Source organism: Coregonus clupeaformis, chromosome 12 (assembly GCF_020615455.1).
Source record: "Coregonus clupeaformis isolate EN_2021a chromosome 12, ASM2061545v1, whole genome shotgun sequence".
NCBI classification, from domain to species: Eukaryota; Metazoa; Chordata; class Actinopteri; order Salmoniformes; family Salmonidae; genus Coregonus; species Coregonus clupeaformis.
This window is the reverse complement of record NC_059203.1, coordinates 59,892,221-59,914,312: the sequence shown is the minus strand read 5'-3', so window position 1 is coordinate 59,914,312 and position 22,092 is coordinate 59,892,221. Positions and strand designations below refer to the sequence as shown.

The 22,092-nt window shown below is 43.4% G+C and overlaps 1 protein-coding gene across 1 annotated transcript in view; it reads right to left on the bottom strand.

Annotated features, from left to right (window-relative positions):
- The window catches only part of LOC121578318 (rho GTPase-activating protein 15-like), a 57,958-nt gene that overhangs the window by 13,092 nt on the left and 22,774 nt on the right, over positions 1–22,092 (bottom strand). Inside the window, exons 7-18 of the mRNA XM_041892618.2 lie at positions 14,508–14,567; positions 14,264–14,386; positions 13,983–14,072; positions 5,169–5,228; positions 3,496–3,648; positions 2,377–2,466; positions 2,069–2,130; positions 1,872–1,959; positions 1,342–1,437; positions 698–796; positions 456–573; positions 158–277 (exon numbers count right to left, since the gene is read on the bottom strand). Coding sequence (XP_041748552.1) covers positions 158–277; positions 456–573; positions 698–796; positions 1,342–1,437; positions 1,872–1,959; positions 2,069–2,130; positions 2,377–2,466; positions 3,496–3,648; positions 5,169–5,228; positions 13,983–14,072; positions 14,264–14,386; positions 14,508–14,567 — 1,159 coding nt within the window. The remainder of the gene's footprint in view (positions 1–157; positions 278–455; positions 574–697; positions 797–1,341; positions 1,438–1,871; positions 1,960–2,068; positions 2,131–2,376; positions 2,467–3,495; positions 3,649–5,168; positions 5,229–13,982; positions 14,073–14,263; positions 14,387–14,507; positions 14,568–22,092) is intronic.

The window sequence follows — 22,092 nt, the reverse complement described above, 5'->3', positions numbered from 1 at the left end:
GAGTGAGAGAGAGTGAGAGAGTGAGAGAGTGAGAGAGTGAGAGACAGACAGACAGACAGACAGACAGACAGACAGACAGAGAGAGAGAGAGAGAGAGAGAGAGAGAGAGAGAGAGACGATAAATAGAGACATAGACAGAGACAGTAGGTGATCTTACCCTTGATGAGTCCTTTCTCCTGTAGGATCTGTAGTGGAGGTCTCTTCAGGATGAGCTTCTTCAGTCTGCTCCGAACACGCTTCCTCTCTGTGCTCTCCAGGTTGGAAGAAGAACAAGGGACTGCAGCGGGCGGGAAAGAATGAGAGAGAGGGGAGAGAGGGAGAATGAGAGAAAGAGATGGAGGGTTTGCTTTCTACCCAACCCCCTGAGACACTCACACACACCACCAGAGGAAGCACATGGTCAGCCACAGCACAAGAACAGCACCCTTGGAGCAGTGGATGGAGGAGAGACTCACGTGATGCTTTAGATCCCCCTCGACTATCTTCCTCGTCTCCACTCTGGTCCAACATCTCCACACTGCCCGCCTTCCTCAGAGAGTACATTAGGACATTGTCCAGAGGATTCTCACGGTTCTACACAGCAGAGAAGAGAATTTCAACTGGTGCCAGATGTCTTTATTATGTACCATGAGTTGGTTTCTGATAATAAAAAAGGACCCCCACCCCTACACACACACACACACAAAGTGAGACTCACCAGCCTGTCGATTACACTCTGGATGGTGCTGAACCACTCTCTAATCAGTGAATCTGTCTCTGACTGCAGTAGGAACTCATTCCCTGTCACCGTCCTCAGCTACCACACAGACAGACAAAATACCATGAGTTAGTCCCAAATCAAACACTACTCCTAGTACTGTAGTACTTCTTGTAGTGTATGCTACTACTTCCCAAAATTAAATTTCCATTCAGTCAATTTGGGAAATTAATTTAAATGAAAATTCAGGAATTGAAAAAATTGCATTGAGAATGAATGGTAATTTTAAATTCTTGAACTAGAATTTTTAAGGCATATTGAATTGACTGAGTTGAAATTGAATTGGCTCGAACCCTGGTGCACACAGCTACAAAACACAGTCACCGACTGAGCTTCCTCTCAAGAGGAGGTGAGAATGTTTTTTCACAGAAAACAACTTGAGAAGTTCTCTCTCAGTGGGACTAAAATAGCCACATTTGACTTCCCTAAAATACAGGGTGAAATAAAAATGTGTCTTAAAAATGTCATTGAAATTATATCCAAACAAGAAAATGGTGGTTTGAGGGACATTGTGAAAGGTAGAGGAATGGGGATATGCTAAGAAAGTGACTCATTCCATTCCTACTTCCTGGTGTGTATCTGACCTTGAAGACGTTCTTCTTGCTGGACAGGTCGTTGGCCCACTGTAGCTGAGCTCCTCTCAGGTCTACACTGCTCTCTGGACAACTGTTCCCTGGTTTCTGGAGAGAAACACACACACACAATCATTATTATGAGTGATCACTTTTTACTCTCGGAACCCAGAACCACAGTTGGCCAGCGAATCATTTATCGTCGCTGTCGGATGAAAACCTCATCTCCAAAACACAAACTTTTCAGGAAATTGAAAAATGGCCATATACTCCCTTTTACGAACAAACAATTATGAAACTTCAGAAGCTGTTTGAATACATGTTTTTGGTACTAGAGTCATGAAATACACATTGAGGGGAGTTACTGCTTTCAATACACCCCGCACAAATTATTGGGCAAAAATGGAGTTACGAGGTTTTCATAAGACAGCAACGGTATATTAACAGTCTGTCACGAGAGACTAATATATTGTTAACTGTAGTTATCATGTTATAAAACATTTGTGGGTTTATGTGTTTCAAGGTGAATAACACTGTTTTACCCAGCTGGAGGGGGTCTGAGATTTGGGATCCTTGAAGAAAACCAGACTATTCCCAACCAGAACCACCCAGGATGGATTCCAGTTTTTCCTAAAACATACACCAAGTCAAATGGTCAGGAAAAACTTCTGGGACTGAGGAAAAACTCCATCTTATATGTAGTATTAACATCAATCCCTCCAAGATGAGCCTGTCTTACCTCAGCTTCCTGCCTCCCTCTGCTATCTTGGTCTTATTCAGCAGACCTGCCTTTTCCAGCTCCTGGGGATGGGCGAGACGGGGAGAGTTTATGGTGTTATAGAGACATTAGAGTGCTAGCTAACTAGCAGTGAGAACATTAGGGTCAGTGGAGACATGGGGACAGTGGGTGGGGCAGGAGGGTAGAGTGGGGTATGAGATAGTGGCGGCAGTAGCAGTGGGTGAGGCAGGTGGCCTTTGGAGACAGGGGAAAACTGGGACAGTGGAGACGGGGACATGGAGGAGGAAGGTAGAAGGTGTGAGTCTCACCGGCGTGGAGCTGTCGTTGCTGTCTGGAGAGGGAGGCTCCACCACCACACTGGTCACAGGATAGGAGCAGTCTCTGCACTGCTGGCCCAGCTAGGAACAACACAGACAGTTAGATATGGACAGATATAGTGTCTGTGTCTGTATGTGTGTTTCTGCATGCTTGCGTGCATTCGTTTGAGTATGTGTGCACCACAGGCGGTTGGTGGCACCTTAATTGGGGAGGACGGGCTCGTGGTAATGGAGTGGAATGAGTGGAATGATATCAAATACATCAAACACATGGATGCCATTCCATTTACTCCGTTCCAGACGTTATTATGAGGCCTCCTCCCCTCAGCAGCCTCCACTGTTGTGCACCCAGAGGTGTCATGTCCCCTCAGATTTGTCCTGTAATTTAACATGTTTTATTGTTGTTGTTGTTTCTCTGTTATATTACTAGCCACCTAGCAACTTTTATGAAGTTGGCTTTATCTAGCCCAGATAGGTTCCCTATCTCCCAACCTCATAACTAGTTACTAAGAAACAATTTCAGGCTATCGATCAAGTTAGAGTAGCTAGCTTGTCTAACTATCTTAACTTGCATGTCTGCTGGCAAGGTTGGTAGACTTTAGAAAACCAAGCAATAACTTAAATGTACTGAATAAGACTCACATTACTTTCAATATTGTACCCACATTTTTGCAGAGAAGCAGAGAAGCATATATAGTTTCTTTAAAAAAATAACCACCAGTCAGGAGGATACAGACAGCTCAAGAGGTATGCTTAGATATGCAGAAAAAATACTAATTTTTGACATAGAATTAATCATAATGATTATGGCTCTAGATTGCAGGAAAAGGCTGTTTCAGGTGTTTGAAAAGTGCAAAATTCTCCTACTTACGGACCGGGGGCATATCCCTCCTCCGGACCACCCCAAAGCCATCCTCACATACTTAGTGTTCCCTCAGATTTTGGAGGTGCATGACGCCCCTGTGTGCGCCTGTGTTTTTCTGTTTGTATGCTTATTCATGTGGGCATGTGTACGTGTGTGTACTCCACCTGTGTGTGTGTGTGTGTGTGTGTATGTGTGTGTGTGTGTGTGCACGTGCCTGTCTGCCTCTGTGCGTACGTGTACAGTACCTTGCCGTTTTCAGGCAGAATCATGGATCGTAAGTGGCTGAGCTCCTCTGTCTCATGACGCAGTAGGGCGGAGTGACATCCCTGGACCTCCTTGTCTCCTGTACTGAAGGCTGTTGTACTGATGGTGTCTGAGGATACTGATCGCTGCATACTCTACAGGACACCAACACAGAGGGGAAGACAAGTTATTCACTTTGTGTGTGCATAGAGGAGGCCAGGCTGCTCTCGGAGGCCAGGTTGCTCTCGGACTACTGTGTTTGATGGATACATCACTTTCGACCCCAGAATAAAATATTGCGTGCGCTGGCTAGCTATGTTAAAAGTCTGTCACAAGAGACAAATGGATATATTATAAACAGAGCTACAGCCTTATGTCACTAGAGAGCAGATGGATGAGGGGTCCTCACATGCACGCCACCAAGATACCTCTGCCAAATGGAGAACTACTGGATTAGGCACGGCATCAGCAAGAAAAGAAGACTCCCAAAACTGTGATACACTCCCAAGTGTGCTGTGTGTTTTTTCTACAGACTATCTTTTGCTATCCAGAACCTGATCAAAGCCTTTGGATATGGATCTATCCCTTCTCATAGTGAGTTTGGAAGCAGGTAGTTTAGCGGTTAAGAGCGTTGGACCAGTAACTGAAAGGTCGCTGGTTCGAATTCCCGAACCGACTAGGGGAAACATCTGCCGGTGTGCCCTTGAGCAAGGTACTTAACCCTAATTGCTCCTGTAAGTCGCTCTGGAGAAAAGTGTCTGCTAAACGACTAAAATGTCAAATGTTTGGCAGGGTCGCTCACACAGACACACTGTGCCATTCCTCGACACACACCCCAAGGTCACTGGTCCAGAACAGTGAACTCCCTTAATGTTATTCTCTGTTGACACTGAGCCAGATGGTAAACTAACTGTGGAGTGGTTAAGAGGTTTTCATTGGCCCAGTTCTGTTTCCATCAGCTTTGTTTCACTCCACTTCACATGGGCTGAGAGACAGGAGGCTGCTGCCACTGGCTATGACACACAACTCACGACCCAACACACAACTCACGACATAAGCAGTGTCTGTCCCAAATGGCCCCCTATTTCCTATGTAGTGCAAAACGTTTGACCAGAACACTGGGATTGTGCCATAGAGATGCAAAATAAATACCCATCTTGATGGGTGCCATCTTCCCATGATGAGTGGGTGAGGATTCGTTTTAGAGCCAAATCTGCTAGATAAGCGTTCAGGGAAACAAGGCACCCGCCTCTATTCTTGCCCCACTGTGAGGCAACATGTTGCAGTAACACTGGAGTGCATCATACCATCTGACATCACAAGTTGACATTGTGTAACTGGATACGTGATTGGTGTTATAAAGAGTATCTGAACATATGAGAATGCCTCAGACATTCTAAAGCCTGTTTGGCAGCCTGGCCCCAGCTTAGCTTCAATTCCTGAACATCTGATCATCAGAATTGGAGAGGTCTTGTCACTGCCTTTATGTGCCAGTAGGTACGAAGAGGATAACTAAGTAAGACTGCTTTCTTCTGATAGCCCCAATGGGGAAATTAGTTTGTATACTGTAGGTATTGTTGTTTTACACATCAACTGTACTTTGAGTTCCTTGTTTGATGCCAGGAAGTTGTTTCCCCTGTAATCATCTGTAAATTCAATTTAATTCAAATCTCACCTGTCCCAGCTCCCAGCCACTGTCAGGCTTATGGCCAGTGAAGAGGACGTCTGGAGATAGCTGGATGAGAAGAAGAAGAAGAAGAAGAAGAAGAAGAAGAAGAATACTTTATTGATCTATTTCCTTACAGTCCACAATCAATTTGTCTTTTGCTTTCCCTACAGAGGCAAATTACAACCAACACTGGCCTAGAATGACCAACACATTAAGCAACACTTAAATGCATGAATACACACTTTTCTTTCCAAACATGTCAGTTGACTTGCCAGCATATCATATTTCACCCCTCATGCTAATTATGAAAAACAGGATGCAGATTGAACAGTAAGCAGAGCTTGCAAGCATACACACACACACCACTCACTTCAACGACTGACAGCTCAACCTATTCCAATGAATGGCATGACTGAGTGCTCTCCTCACCTCACCACAGTTCAGTAATAGTGAAAGCACAGATAGCATTATGCCCGTTTAAATCTAACGTTCTGCTGACGTGTATGCGGTCATAAAGCTGGGACATACACACACATACAGGTACAGTCATAATAAACAGTTATCTACCAACTGTGAAGATGACAGCACTAACATGAGCCTATATGGGGGGGACTCTGAACTTACAGCACACTGTTCATCAGCCTATAGACCTCGATATGAAGTGTTCCCTTGTTAATCCATATGAGTCAGTCCCCTCCGCTGTCAGTCGGTTGTAGCTTTCTGACACACACGTTTTAATCTTGAACAAAGTCACTACAACCCCAAACCACTTCTGCCCGTCTGTCCTTCTCTCTCTCACCAAACTTCCCCTTTCTATAAGGAAGCTAATACTATCAACATGTACAATTGCTCTCACTCTACACAACCAGGAAGCCATGTGCCAAGACTAAGAGAAAGACATCATCATATCAACAATATAGCAACACTAACAGTTATAACAGCAACAACAGCACAGAGCCTTATTTTAGCTCGTTGAATGGTCTTATCTTTGTAGTTACCATGGTGACACTAGCAATATAGGTCAGTTGGGGTTGAAGTTAAATGCGGCCCAGACACAACTCTACTTTACAATACTGTGTGGTTATTCCTGTAAGTACAGTGTAACAACTATTGTAATTACTAATTGCTACACTTTACAACCCTACAGATGTCGGATCTTAACCTGATCACTCTTTTGTCGCAGAGAATTGTCCTGCTGCATCAGGATATTCAAATGAGCCTTGTGAGTCCCTGAAAAAGAGCAGTTCTCTTTCTCTCCATTCGGGGGCAGTCGAGTCATTGGGATCAGGGCTTACTATCAAAATAATTGTCTCTCTCGCTCGCTCAAATGCTAGGCCTAGGTGCTATTACCGCAACATTCAAATGTACAAAAATGTACATGAAATGCAGCCATTCACATCAACAACCGTTGTTTTATATAGCTTAATAACACAATATATATATATTGGTCTCCACTAGGCTACAACATACAAGTGTCAAGTGTACGCTGAGGTCAAAATTGAGTTCAATCGTGGCCTACGGTGGTTTAGCAGTTAGTGTTAAGTTAAGTAAGTTTGATTCCGTCCCACGCCCTTCTGGCACAAATAACTAAATCCCCCCGATTGACGAGATTTATTTACACATTTCAAAGATGGACAGTCCAGGGATATTTTGATAGGATATTACCATAACAGACACTTTAGGATGACATAAAATAATACAAATAGGCTACACCAACATCAGCTACAAATTGTTGGGTAAATTGCCACGGTGAATTTGCCGTGGTAAACGATTAAATACTTTATTTCTATTGTAGGCTACGGAATGCTTGTCAAATAGATCAATGTCATTAGTCTGTTCAAAAAGGACTAAGTTGTTCCGAGTAAAGGTGACCAATAATGGTTGTTATTAAGATCAGCTGTGCGGGTAAATTTAGCGTGTATTGCAATAATCTACTGCCATCGATGGTTGCAATAGGCCCCTTGTTATTTTATTATATTCCAATACATTCCATAGGCTACCCTTTAGCCTATCCATTGTCACATAATGAAAGGTGTGAAAACCGATAATAGGTTGTAAGGTTCTGTAGTTATTTTCTTAGTCAACCTTGTGTTCCCTGTTTCTTTGTGTTCTTGAACGTAGCCCTGTCTTTCATTTTTGTTCATTGATTTCACTTGCGTTAGTTACTCACCTGGTCTCATCAGCTCCTTATTTAGTTCAGTTCATTCGGTTTGTGCCTTGTGAGGTATTGTTTGTTTTGACTCGACAAAGCCTTTTTATAGCTCGTTTGTGAGAACCAGTTTTAGCCTTCAGTCCTAGTTTTGATTCTCCTGCCTGTTTGCCTACCTGTGTATGACCATTGCCTGCCTGTGACCACGATTCCTGCCATGCTCTGCGTGTGAATCTACACCTTTTTCTCCCTGAGTATTCATTACAAAGGTTACTGTTTGTGTTTCCTTGAGTTGATGAGCTGATTTGGGCCATCAGTTGATTGACAGATGTAGGCATACTGTGGAACGATACTTTCCTCCAGTGTGGATGCTCGTCCACATTTTATAGTTTGGCTATGTATAATTTGTCAATATAGTTTTGGTCTTTGGTGTGGATTGAAAGCCTGTATTGTGTGGCTTTAATATTTCATTTCGTAAAGCTGACAGGATGTTTATGCATTTGAACCTATCAAAAGATGATTTCGTTGGGCTGAAACACTTCTTTGTGTAAATTATGAGACTATTCGTTTTACTTAATATAAACGCAATTAACTTGTGGGCCTAACATAGGCACAGCACTGGGCGAGAACTCATGACCTGCGGCGGTTCAAAATGTTCTACCGAGCTCTAAGAATACTGATACATAGGCACGTCTTTTTTCTTTTGTCTTTAAGCCTTCCCCAAACCATAGCCCTAACCTTAACCACTCGGAAGGAATGGCTAAACTGTTCACTTTCCAGATGTTTCTGTTTTAACCCTTTAAGCATGCAGAATGAATGCGTCGAAAATAGACCATCATCCATGAGTCAATTGGCAGTGGGCCGGATTCGAACCCATGCCGACTCTGGCATATGTGTGCCAGAGTCAGTGACTGTAACCGCTGGACAAACAAACACTGAGGAAACACATCATTTATTCTGCCTCTTGCTTGCCTTCAACATGTAATAAAACAATTGACCTGATTTTGCCTAACGACAAATACATCTACCCCCTACAAATATGTCAATTTATTATAATCCACATAAGAATTCACACAAGACGCTGTAGCCTGCACGTAGCCTAAGGGGCGGACTGGGACAAGAATTCAGCCCTGGCATTTTATCCACACCAGCCCATACACTTGCGGGCTACCAGCTATACACATACACACACACCCCATCCCCACACACACACACCCTACACCCTGACCCTACACAGTCTACTTAGACACAGGCAGTAGTGCTTACACATAACATTGGTAGCACAGTACAGCATTTATCAACCATTTCTGTACCAGTGACTGGCGAGACATGGCCCTCCTCCTTTTTAACCAGCTCATGTTTAAAACAAATACAATATGTTAAAACACCACTGGAGGTACAACTCACCACTATAACTTTGTCTCTGCTCTTCCCTGTTGTGCTGTCTATCTATCTCAGCATCTTCTCTGCTGTCACTCTGTGCTTCTTCTTGTTCTCTGTCTCTGTCTGTCTGTCTGTCTGCCTGCTTAAGCCTTATACGTTATAAAAACCAAACTAATGACTGAGGCTATATCGCTAATTAGTGCCTGTCATATGTGTTCCTCTGAATCAACACCTACCGGAAGTGTTAGTTCTTACAGGGCTCCAGAGTTCAGACTAACATTTTCCCCTGGTGTCACTGGTGCCACTAACTTTTACAGTTGGTGGCATCAGTCCATCAGTAATCATCTTATGAAGTCATTCATGATGCTTTATTAACAAATGTAATAAATAGGCTACTGAGGTATTCAAGAAATACCTTGTTTCATCTAACACGTCCAAGCAGGAATCCATGACTCAAGATATTTTGATGTGCAACCTAATCCAGTGATTGTCATGAATTTTGGGTTGACAATTATTGACTATTGTTGCTATATTTTACTGTTCAAATATGACTCCAGTATTTCCAGTTTTTTGTTTTGTTCAATAGAGATGAATTACATACACCTTATGCAGTGGTGTAAAGTACTTAAGTAAAAATACTTTAAAGTACTACTTAAGTAGTTTTTTCGGGTATCTGTACTTTACTTTACTATTTATATTTTTGACAACCTTTACTTTTACTTCACTACATTCCTAATGAAAATAATGTACTTTTTACTCCATACATTTTCCCTGACACCCAAAAGTATTTGTTACATTTTGAATGCTTATCAGGACAGGAAAATGGTCCAATTCACACAGAATTCACACACTTACCCACCATTGGGGTGCTCTGGCACCCCAATGGTGGAACAAGCTCCCTCACGACGCCAGGACAGCGGAGTCACTCACCACCTTCCGGAGACATTTGAAACCCCACCTCTTTAAGGAATACCTGGGATAGGATAAAGTAATCCTTCTACCCCCCCCCCCCAAAAAAAAAAAAAATAATAATAATAATAATATTGGAAAGTGGTTATCCCACTGGCTATAGGGTGAATGCACCAATTTGTAAGTCGCTCTGGATAAGAGCGTCTGCTAAATGACGTAAATGTGCCCTTGAGCAAGGCACTTAACCCTAATTGCTCCTGTAAGTCGCTCTGGATAAGAGCGTCTGCTAAATGACTAAAATGTAAAATGTAAAATGTAAGAACATCCCAGGTCATCTCTACTGCCTCTAATCTGGCTGTCACGACTTCCGCCGAGGCTGCCTCCCCTCCTTGTTCGGGCAGGCTTCGGCGTTCGTCGTCACCTGCCGCCCCAATTATCATCATCACATTTGTCTTGTTTTGTCAATCACACACACCTGGTTCTAATCCCCTCATTAGTCTGTGTATTAGTGTTCCCTCTGCCCCCTTGTCCTTGCGGGTGATTGTTTGAATGTGAGAGTAGTGTAGCTCGGTGGAGCTACTCGTACCATTTTGTTGCCAGGGTAGATATTTCCCCTGTGCCTATGTATTGTATGGAGATACCGTTGCAGTGTATTGCCAGGGTAGATAGTTTCCCCTGTGCCTGTTTCGTTTGTCGCTATTCCAGCGTATTTTGTGTAACGATGGAATAAACTCTGTATTCGGTGATTACCCTCCTGCGCCTGACTCCTTCCATCACACTGGCGGACTCACTAAACACAAATGCTTCGTTTGTAAATTATGTCTGAGTGTTGGATTGTGCCCCTGGCTATCCGTAAATAAAAAAAAACAGAAAATGTTGCTGTCTGGTTTGCTTAATATAAGGAATTTGAAATAATTTATACTTTAACTTTTGATCCTTAAGTATATTTTAGCAATTACATTTACTTTTGATACTTAAGTATATTTAAAACCAAATACTTTTGACTTTTACTCAAGTAGTATTTTACTGGGTGACTTTCACTTTTATTTGAGTCATTTTCTATTAAGGTATCTTTACTTTTACTCAAGTATGACGATTGCGTACTTTTTCCACCACTGATCTTATGTGCGCTATCTAATATCATAGGCTAATTAATTTGGGGTCAACACCTGAGGAAGTGGGAACTCAACACATTAACTAAATTGCTATCGCTAAATATAATAGGCTACCCACTGCTAGCAGCCATGTATTCATCCAACAGTAAATGTAATGTCCTAAAAAAACTTTGCAGTTATAGGCTACTAACTATGAGACCTACAGTGCATTCGGAAAGTATTCAGACCCCTTGACTTTTTTCACATTTTGTTACGTTACAGCCTTATTCTAAATTTTCCTCATCAATCTACACGCAATACCCCATAATGACGAAGTGAAAACAGGTTTTTTGACATTTTTGTGGGAACTCCTTCAAGACTGTTGGAAAAGCATTCCAGGTGAAGCTGGTTGAGAGAATGCCAAGAGTGTGCAAAGCTGTCAAGGCAAAGGGTGGCTACATTGAAGAATCTAAAATCTAAACTATATTTGTTTAACACTTTTTTGGTTACTACATGATTCCATATGTGTTATTTCATAGTTTTGATGTCTTCACAATTATTCTACAATGTAGAAAATATTAAAAATAAAGAAAAACCCTTGAATGAGTAGGTGTGTCCAAACTTTTGACTGGTACTGTATATACAGTGTATTCGGAAAGCGTTCAGACCTCTTGACTTTTTCCAAATTTTGTAACGTTACAGCCTTATTCTAAAATTTATTTTTTAAAATGTTTTTCTCATCAATCTACACACAATCCCCCATAATGACAAAGCAAAAGGCTTCGCACTAGATGTTGGAACATTGCTGCGGGGACTTGCTTCCATTCAGCCACAAGAGCATTAGTGACGATTTGTACGCGTTACGTGCTTCAGTACTCGGCAGTCCCGTTCTGTGAGCTTGTGTGGCCTACCACTTCGCTGGCTGAGCCGTTGTTGTTCCTAGACGTTTCCACTTCACAATAACAGCACTTACAGTTGACCGGGGCAGCTCTAGCAGGGCATAATTTTACAGACTGATTTGTTGGAAAGGTGGCATCCTATGACTGTGTCACTTTGAAAGTCACTGAGCTCTTCAGTAAGGCCATTCTACTGCCAATGTTTGTCTATGGACATTGCATGGCTGTGTGCTCGATTTTATACACCTGTCAGCAAGAGGTGTGGCTGAAATAGCAGAATCCACTCATTTGAAGGGGTGTCCACATACTTTTGTATATATAGCTTATGTTCACCCTCTGGTTGGTATTGTCATCGGAACAACTTAGTCATTTTTGAACAGACTAAGGGCGATTTATCTATTTGACAAGCATTCCTCATTTACCATGGAAAATCTACTGTGGCAATTTACCCGACACTTTGTATGAATGGAAACTAATGTTGGTGTGGCCTACTGTTACTGTTTCATTTGTTTGCTATTCATGTTATCCATTAAATACAACTGTCTTTAAAATAAAAGTGTATGTAATGGTAATTTCTTATCAAGATCGGGGTGAAAGTCGGCAGGTAGCCTAGCGTTTAGAACGTTGGGCCTGTAACCGAAAGGTCGCTGGTTTGAAGCCGCCAAGGTGAAAAATCTGCCGATGTGCCCTTGAGCAAGGCACGTAACCCTAATTTGCTCCAGGAGTGCCGTACTACGATGGCTGACCGTGTAAAACAACACATTTCACTGCATCTATCTGGGACTGCCCATATTTGAAATGTGTAACAAAATCAAGTCAATCGGGGGGAATTGAGTTATTTGTGCCCGGAATCAAACCCACACTGACACGGTAGGCCTATATGTGCACGCTGAAGGCAGCTGTCCTAACCGCTAGACCACCCCAGGCCTTGATTGAACTAACCTTACGTTCGCTAGAAACCTTAAAATGTCCTCTGATGGCCCTCATCAGCTCAGCCAGGGAAACACAAACTGTAGCCTATTATTGGTTTTCACACCTTTCATTATGTGACAATGGATAGACTAAAACGGGTAGCCTAAAGAATATGGACAAATATGGCCCCACTGGTCCAAATGACTTGACTGCCCCCGCATGCAGAGAAAGAGAACTGTGGGTTTTCAATGAATGTATCTAAATCACAAGGCTCATTTGAATTTCCTAACGTGCAGCAACATATTCCGCGAAAAATCAAATGAATGACTAATCAAATGAAGATCCGACATCTGTATGTTAAGTGCCTATTGGGTTGGAGCTTGTTTCTGGATGGGGCCAAAGTGTTGGAGTCTTGGTGGCATGTCTCTCCATACAGCTCTGCTTGAGTGTTTAAGGCCTGCGAGACTCTCACTGTCTGCATTACATTATTAACTAAATAAAGAAATACATGGGGAAACTAGGAGGATGTACAGTAGAGTAGTTAATAATGTATTTAGTCTCTCTAACACTAATCTGGAACATGAGGTGTTACGCTGGCTCTGAGCCCTAGATGGGCCTACATTCAAAAAGGGTCAGAATAGAGGTGCGGATGTTTTGTCATTATGATCTAAAAAAGGAAAAACTGATCCTAGATCAGCACCTCTATTCTGTTACTCTGCCTCTGAGCCATGCTGTCTGAGACGGCCTGCACTGGCAGGACCAAGAAGTATGGTAGAGTGGCTTTCATAGAAATAGAATTACTAGATTGTTTATATGTCTATGGTGGCACTAACTGCCAGCTGTAGACCTATGCAGATGTACACTGAGTATACCAAACATTAGGAACACCTTCATAATATTTTGTTGCTAATATCTACACTGATTGAAGTGGATTTAACAAGTGACATCAATAAGGGATCATAGCTTTCACCTGGATTCACCTGGTCAGTCTATGTCATGGAAAGAGCAGGTGTTCTAAATGTTTTGTATACTCAGTGTATGTCTATGTAATGATATTGTAGTAGGGTTGAGTGACCCTAACTTAGCCAGCTGTACATCTGTATATGGAGATGTTTATGTATGTAATATTATGTGATAACTAACACTTGTATGTGTAGCTAGACTACTCTAGCAGGAAATAGGGTAGGGTGGCATTAAGCCAGTAAACAGTATTTCTCTTTGTATCGATACTGTGATGCTCTGATTCTGTGATGATAACAGAGCTATGTAACAACATAACACATCCTCAGTGATACAGTACACCACTTCTCCTCTGAAGCCTCTGGGTGTCTTCAGGCACACTGCTATAGGCCATAAGAAATCGAATGAATATCATTACCCTGTGCGATGCCATACATGCGGTTGAAATTGTATCCATTTGCATAGACATTAGGACAGATACCGTGTGACAGGAAAAAGAGCCTGTAGGTGGGCCTACCCTGTGCATTTTGCAATTTCCTGTGCCTGGGATGGGTAATGACAGGTTGTTGGTGTCCTGTGGAAATGTCTGTGGCTGCAACGGACTAGCCTATAGTAGGGAAGAGAGTATAGGTGTTAGTTTCAATGTACATCTGTCCCCCCATTTTTCATTGCTAGCAATACCAACATCAGCGTTGATAGACTCTATTGTCAAAAAAAAATAGTAATGTTTCACAATAAATGGGCTGTTCTAATTAACATAAGACCCTATGTTCTGTTTAACCCTATTATTTCTGTTACCCGGCTGGGGGTGCGTTCGCGGGCTCTGCGGGGGGGTTTCCAGGACCTCTCCTTGGTAACGGTGTTGACGTAGAAACATCGCCCCGTGGCGGGGGCCGAGTACTGCTCCCATAGGTCCAGCACCTGCAGGGCCACAATAGAAATAAGTGTATGACTTTTTTGTGTCATCTTCTATGATATCATGTATACACGTTGTGTTTGCCTCCATTAGAATCAAATGGTGAAATAAACTAACGAAAATCACCTGTAGGGGTCGCTGACCGGGGGCAGGGCTGGGGGGTTCTGCTTGGCTCCACCTCTTTACCTGGTGTAGGGCAGAGGAGAGAGAGAGAGAGAGAGAGAGAGAGAGAGAGAGAGAGAGAGAGAGAGAGAGAGAGAGAGAGAGAGAGAGAGAGAGAGAGAGAGAGAGAGAGAGAGAGAGAGAGAGAGAGAGAGCGAGAGAGAGAGCGAGAGCGAGAGAGAGAGAGAGAGAGAGAGAGAGCACCCGTCCACCTCAACATGAAAACGTGGCTTATAGAAAACCTTAATTTACATGCAACAGTGAGGTCACCCATGTCTACTAACTCTAGTGAACTGGTACATGATGTAATGTAGGATATAGGAGGCCATCTGTTGCACTGAAATAGATTGAAAAGTAAGGAACATCATATGGAAAATCATCTTTCCATGAAAGCTATGGTGATGATGAAGCTATACGATGCAGTTTTATCCCTTTGTTACGTATCTATAGTCATTCTACTAATGACAGCTAGGGCTGAGTGACACGTGCAACCTATAGACTGTATAGATTACACCAGCTTTTCATAAACTAGGGGGATTTGAAAATGGGGTCGCGAAAACCGGGGTTACATTGCAATAAACAGAGCGGTTTCAGTTTTCTTCCTACAAATGCGGCTCTATCTTTTGAATCGTTTAAGCTACAAGATATTATGACCCCATCACTGAAAGATAAGAATCTCAGGAACACTTATGTGTCTGTTTCCCACAAGCCATACAGGACTCATTAGAACAGAATGGACAAGACCAGGCACTAAAACAGACTGGGGCTAAAATAACATCTTCAATGATGATGTACTTTTCTACACAGAAGATCATACAACATTATTGCCTGATGATCTTCTGAACTTCCCAATACCTTTCTGATGCATTTCAGTCACTTCAAACCATTCTTCCTCCAGATTGAAATACTGTCAAAAGAACTCTCAGACTGATTTGTAATCAGTAGCAGTGTGTGGGTAAAATCACTGAGGAAGCCAAGCCAAGCCAGTAAAAAATCCATATTACAACCTATGTTGTGATAATTGTGTTGTTTGCCCTATAACCCATTCGTTCATATGCCAGCGTGATATACAATAAGGCTGTGACAACAAAAAGACAACAGTCACACAGTGGTGGAATAAATTCAACTACACATACGTTTGTTTCATCACAAAACCGGACAGGCTCTGAGCCATAGAGATGTGTAGAGATCGCTATGTATCAGTCCTCAAATGGGGCTGCCCATGTTATACAGGCTTTTGGGCACTAGAGATCTCTATACATCTCGATGCTCTGAGAACACCTGCAACCAATTTCCCTTGTTAAATACCTGAGTTCCTTTGTCTTTTAGTTCAGTGCCATAATAAGTGGTCCTTCGAGCCGGATATGAGGTGGGATACAGGTGTTCCCATGGACAGGGACCTCAATTCCTCCACCCTTAATGGCGACCCTCAGCCTGACTCAGCCTTAGCTGGGCCTGGCACATGTGAGATGCAAGCAAGTGGAACCTTCACTGTCTCACAGCCAAGTGCAGCAAGCGCACATCCAGCAGGAGCTAGGCCTAAAGAGGAGCCTGTTTTGGTTGGAAAGAGCCTGAGGGGGAAACAGCCCCCAGCCCATTTGAGAGACAATGTGGTTTACCCCCACATAACCCGATCTCAGAAGAGATTATCCACACAACCACAGCAGCTACAAGTTTCAAGTGCTCCTGGATCGTCTGAAACTGCCAAGTGCACAGAAACGGGTAAATTCATACATGTACGACACCAGGCCATACACCTCAGCTCTCAATGCCCTGAATGCCAAGTAAGGACAGCCCCATCAGCTCATGCAGAGTGATATTAGCAACATCCTCAATGTGCCACATGTGAGAGTAGGAGATGACACAGCCTTCCAAGAATTCGCTCTCTCCATCCATTCGCTCTGTCCGCATGCTGCGGACATTAGAAGGTTACCAGGGTGTGGTTCACATGTAAACTGGTTGCTGGGTAAACTGCCACCTGGATACCATGATAGGTATATTGAGAACTGCTTGACTCGTGGTATCATAGGACATAGAGTAGCCAAAACCTGTACCCTCCAGAACCTGTCTGACTGGTTGCAGGTGAAAGCAAGGGCCAAAAGACACTCCCAGACAACTTCTGCTCTCTACCAGGACAAGAGGGAGATTAACCGGAAAAAAACACTGCGCCTGGGTACCACTAACATGTTCCTGACCAGTGAACGTTACCACAAACAAGACAGTTACAGCTCTCCTCGTGGTAAGCAGCAAAAATCTAACCAGAACAAACCAGTTTAAATTATATTGTCCTTACTGTGAAGGGGAAGAACACTTCCTAGGCTCATGTCCTGAGTTCAAGCAGTTCTCCAGGGAGAAGGTCAGGGATTGGATCTCAGTTCAAGGCCGCTGTTGGAGGTGTGGGCGAAAACACTCCCCAAAGGAATGCATCCTAAAAAAGCCATGCAACACACCTGCAAGGAGTTGCACCTCACAGTGCTACATGAGTACATATCGCAAGAGCACAGGAGCGTCCTTATGGTCAGCACCGACAAAGCCGAGATTGGGGGTCCTTTACCTTGACGGCCCAAACCGCTCACCACGAGGGATGTTAAAAGTGGTCAGAGTCATCCTACATCACGGTGAGGAGGCGATGGAGACATATGCCATTCTTAATGACGGCTCTGAAAGTTCCATCATTCTCCCTGCTGCTGCCTACTGCCTTGGGTTAGAGGGTGAATCAGAGGTACTGAGCCTTCGAACTATGCATCAAGAAAGCCTTTATAACATGGGCACCGCCATTTGAGGACTGATACATAGCAATTTCTACACATCTCTATGTCTCAGAGGCGCCTGCAATTAAAGGGACAGTTAACAAAAAAAGTGAGAGAAATTCGAGCCTTTTCTACAGCCGCCCCCAAAAGCAGTCTCTGCTGGTTCTGCTCTTGCTCCACAAAGGCTCTCTCCCTCCAAGGTCCCTTCCTGTGGCATGCAAGCCAACTCCACCTTATCCTCCAGTGACAGGGGGGTAAGATCCTCAGTGTTCCGACAGATGGCAAACCATACCTCCTTCCTCCAATTGCCATTCAGGCACGCCACCCTCCTCCAGAACCACCACCCATGGTGCTCCAGTAACACTCCCCTTCATCATCCTCTTGCCTGACCAGACCCAGTCACTCCCAACTTGCTCCTCACGGGGCGGGGTGACAACCCCAAGCCATCTATGCTGACAGTGGTCTTGCTGGTCGACGGCGCTGGTGCCATAGCAATCCTGGCTGACCACTTATGGGCCAACATCGACCCTACCCAGACCAGTGGCCCATCTGAGGTAGGGTCAAGATGAGATCTGCGTGAGATCAAGATCAACCCAGGCCGCTGGGAGAGCCTTTGTGGAGCAAAAGCAAAATCAGAAGAGCTTGCTTTGGGGGCGGCTGTAGAACAGGCTCTAATATTTCTCACACTTTTTTGTTAACTGTCCCCTTAATTGCACGAAACCTCAAGACTCTCTCCCTATCCTTGTCCTTTAACCGGGATCCCTGCACCTGTATCAGCTCCTACCTCACCCAGTGCATTTAAAATAGGCAACCTGCCATAACACCTGCAATTAACAAGTGGACTTCTGTCTGGTGAAGTCCACAAAGCAAACATTGCATGTAACAAACCATTATATGACCTGCAACATCGACAGTTTACTAAACAACTACTGATGTAGAACTACAGAGTTACCACAAGTCAGCACAAAGACAACAGGAGCACTCCCTACGCTATTCCAGCACCATTTCAACTTCATCAAATCAACAAGGCTATATTTGCTTAGTTTAATACATTGAAACAAACTTAAAGATACAAAAAGAAATCCAACCAATGTTGCTAAGTGTCATGTGGCTGTACATTGTACTGATGTGGTGTATGTGCGTGTACGCGCAAGTAAGACATTTTGTTTGACTCACTCTACTTGAACGCCAATGCCATCCTCTCTTTCATGTTGGCAAAACGGTCTATGGCTCTGTCATACAGTACGCTTTTTAGTTTTTGTTGTCATAGGTTACCTAGCTAAAATGCTTATAATAATAATATGCCATTTAGCAGACGCTTTTATCCAAAGTGGGGTGGTCCCGGGGATTGAACCCACTACCTTGGCGTTACAAGCGCCGTGCTCTACCAGCTGAGCTACAGAGGACCATGCTAGTCTAACTTTCTCAAATGGGCAACAATGAACCAGCTGTCATAATCATTGGCCTGTACAGATAATTAAGTCCAAACCACAAGTCCAAATCCCCATCTCCATCCATGGCTTAGGAAAGGGCCGATTTACCAAGCTAGCTACTGCAAGACATCAACACAAGAAGACCAGAAATGAAAATGACGTTTTGCTTAGGATGTGATTTGATTGGTGTGAAGCCAAATCCAAACTGGCCTCCCTTGGGGCAACATGTCATACTCTTTTGGTCCAGACTGCATTAGATACATGGGCTACATATACTGAGACAGAGGGGTGCTGTTTCCTTCGCTTGGATGATTTCTCCGGTGAGATTCAGCCTATTGCAAATTGACGGAAAATTATGAAAACACAGAGAGACTAAATATAAATTATTTGATACATTATTTATTTTTTATTGGTCAAATATTTGGCTTCCCTTGGCATCCATGAATACACGCCACTGTTTGCAATAGACTGTCATTGCCCCAATTAAAAAGTAAACATTGGCCGTTGATTACATCACTGTTTTTTACATGGTGGGGTCACCATTTTAAAAAATATCAAAATAGGGTCACGGGCCAAAATTTTTTGGAAACCCCTGGAGCTGCTCTTCCTCCCGGGGAAGGACTGCCTGCTCCATGATCTCGCCATCATGGTTGACAACTCCATTGTGTCCTCCCAGAGTGCAAAGAACCTTGGCATGACCCTGGACAATACCCTGTCGTTCTCCGCTAACATCAAAGCGGTGACCCGATCCTGCAGGTTCATGCTCTACAACATTCGCAGAGTACGACCCTACCTTACACAGAAAGTGGCACAGGTCCTAATCCAGGCACTTGTCATCTCCCGTCTGGATTACTGGTACTCGCTGTTGGCTGGGCTCCCTGCCTGTGCCATTAAACCCCTTCAACTTATCCAGGAGGCTGCAGCCCGTCTGGTGTTCAACCTTCCCAAGTTCTCTCATGTCACCCCGCTCCTCCGCACACTCCACTGGCTTCCAGTTGAGGCTTGCATCTACTACAAGACCATGGTGCTTGCCTACGGAGCTGTGAGGGGAATGGCACCTCCTTACCTTCAGGCTCTGATCAGACCCTACACCCAAACGAGGGCACTACGTTCATCCACCTCTGACCTGCTAGCTCCCCTACCTCTACGGAAGCACAGTTCCCGCTCAGCCCAGTCAAAGCTATTCTCTGCTCTTGCACCCCAATGGTGGAACAAGCTCCCCCATGACGCCAGGACAGCGGAGTCACTGACCACCTTCCGGAGACACTTGAAACCCTACCTCTTTAAGGAATACCTGGAATAGTATAAAGTAATCCTTCTTCCCCCACCCCCCATAAAAAATTTTAAAAGGTGGTTGTCCCACTGGCTATCATAAGTTGAATGCACCAATTTGTAAGTTGCTCTGGATAAATGTAAATGTAAATTATACTGTGTAAGACACGCACGAGCACGGACACGCACAACTGCTGTGTCAGTAGTGTACTCCAGGGGGAGGCACTGAGGTCTAACTACATAACATTCTGAGCACTGTGGCCAAACTAGTTTTGTGATAAATAAACTAGTTTTGTAATAGCACGTAATACTGCATCTCTATAAATACTAAAAATATCAAGGGAGAGGCTGGATTCAGGTTCAAGTACAAAACAATGTCATTGTTCACTCAACTGTGCATGTTTAAATGCATGTTTGTGCAACAATCCTTTGTGTGTGTGTGTGTGTGTGTGTGTGTGTGTGTTTCCTGTATCTTAATCTGCCGTGCACCGGGGGTAAAGGAAATGCCTGTGGTTTCATGGCAATGATGTATGTCACTGCTGTTTCCCTTTCAATTGACAGGAAACACCTAAAGCTGACTCCAACCTAGGACTGTAGAGGGTGGGTATATTACTGGAATCGTTCTAAGTTTACCATTATACTACCAGTTTTTTGGGAACTTTCATTTTTGGGGGGAATTTTATGAGGACATCTAGTGGCCTTTTGGAGTGCTTCAGATTATCACAGGTGTCTTATCTCTGGCACTCTGTGTGGCCTTATCACATGTAAAATATATAAAATAATCTAATCAGATTTTTTTAAAGATACAAAGAATGACAAAGCAATAAAACATTTTCCTAAATATAAACCATCAACTTGAATACCATTGGTGTTTAATATGAGGGTTTTAGCATGAAATATCCTTAATATTTCTACACACTTTTATTTATTTTACTATGTCAATATGTCTTTGTGGTAAATGTTTTGACACCAAACTGGTGGTAATTGTGAAGAAAGTCAATAGTTGGAAGAGTTGCAGAGTTAATTGAAATAAGGCCATTGTTGATTAGATGCTTTATGAATTAATTATGATATTTTTTCTCGAACCAAATGGTCTATCCACTAGAAACTCATGGACACAGATGTAAAAAAAAGGTATATTATATATAAATACATTTTTTAAAAGTTATTCAAGTATAAATTACCAAAGTTACCATAGAATGCCATAGATTACCTGTTAATTACCAAACATTACTGAAGATTCCGGTAACCCTGTAGGTTTATGCGTGTGGTGCATGTTCAATATGTGTGCCTGCATACGTGTGTGTGTTGTGTTAACTAAGGGCCAGCTTCTTCTGGGAGATGGCAGGACCTTTACTGTGGCTTCAATTAAGACAGCATTAACATGTGTGTGTTTTGAGGGAAAATAGGAGCTTGTGACATGGATGTTGCTCTAATCCTGCTTACTGAGTTTAGAGACAGGAGGGAGGTAGAGAGGAGAGAGAGAGAGAGAGAGAGAGAGAGAGAGAGAGAGAGAGAGAGAGAGAGAGAGAGAGAGAGAGAGAGAGAGAGAGAGAGAGAGAGAGAGAGAGAGAGAGAGAGAGAGAGAGAGAGAGAGAGAGAGAGAGAGAGAGAGAGAGAGAGAGAGAGAGAGAGAGAGAGAGAGAGAGAGAGAGAGAGAGAGAGAGAGGGAGAGAGAGGAAAAGCGTGAAGAAAAGCCCTCAGGAGAGAGAGTGGGGGAGAGAAGAGAGAGGGATGGAGAGAGGGAGGAAGGAGGCGCAGAGATGGAACAAGGGATAATAAGCAAGAGAGGAAAGAAAGAGAGATGGCCCATCCAGAGAGAAGAAAAATACAGGGCTAGATGTCAACTCTCATAAAATCACAACAATCATGTTCACTCACGGAGTGGCTTTTTGAACACACTCCAAAAACCATCCCGTCTGGACTCTATCTTGGCAGTGGCTGATTCTTGTTTTCATATGAATGGATGTTGGCTCTAACTAAAAGCTAAATTGTTTCTTTGTTATCACAAACCAACATGTTTGTTTTACCACAACCATCATCAGTACCTGATGAGGGATCATCTCGGTCGGCACCCAGAACCTAATCTCACGT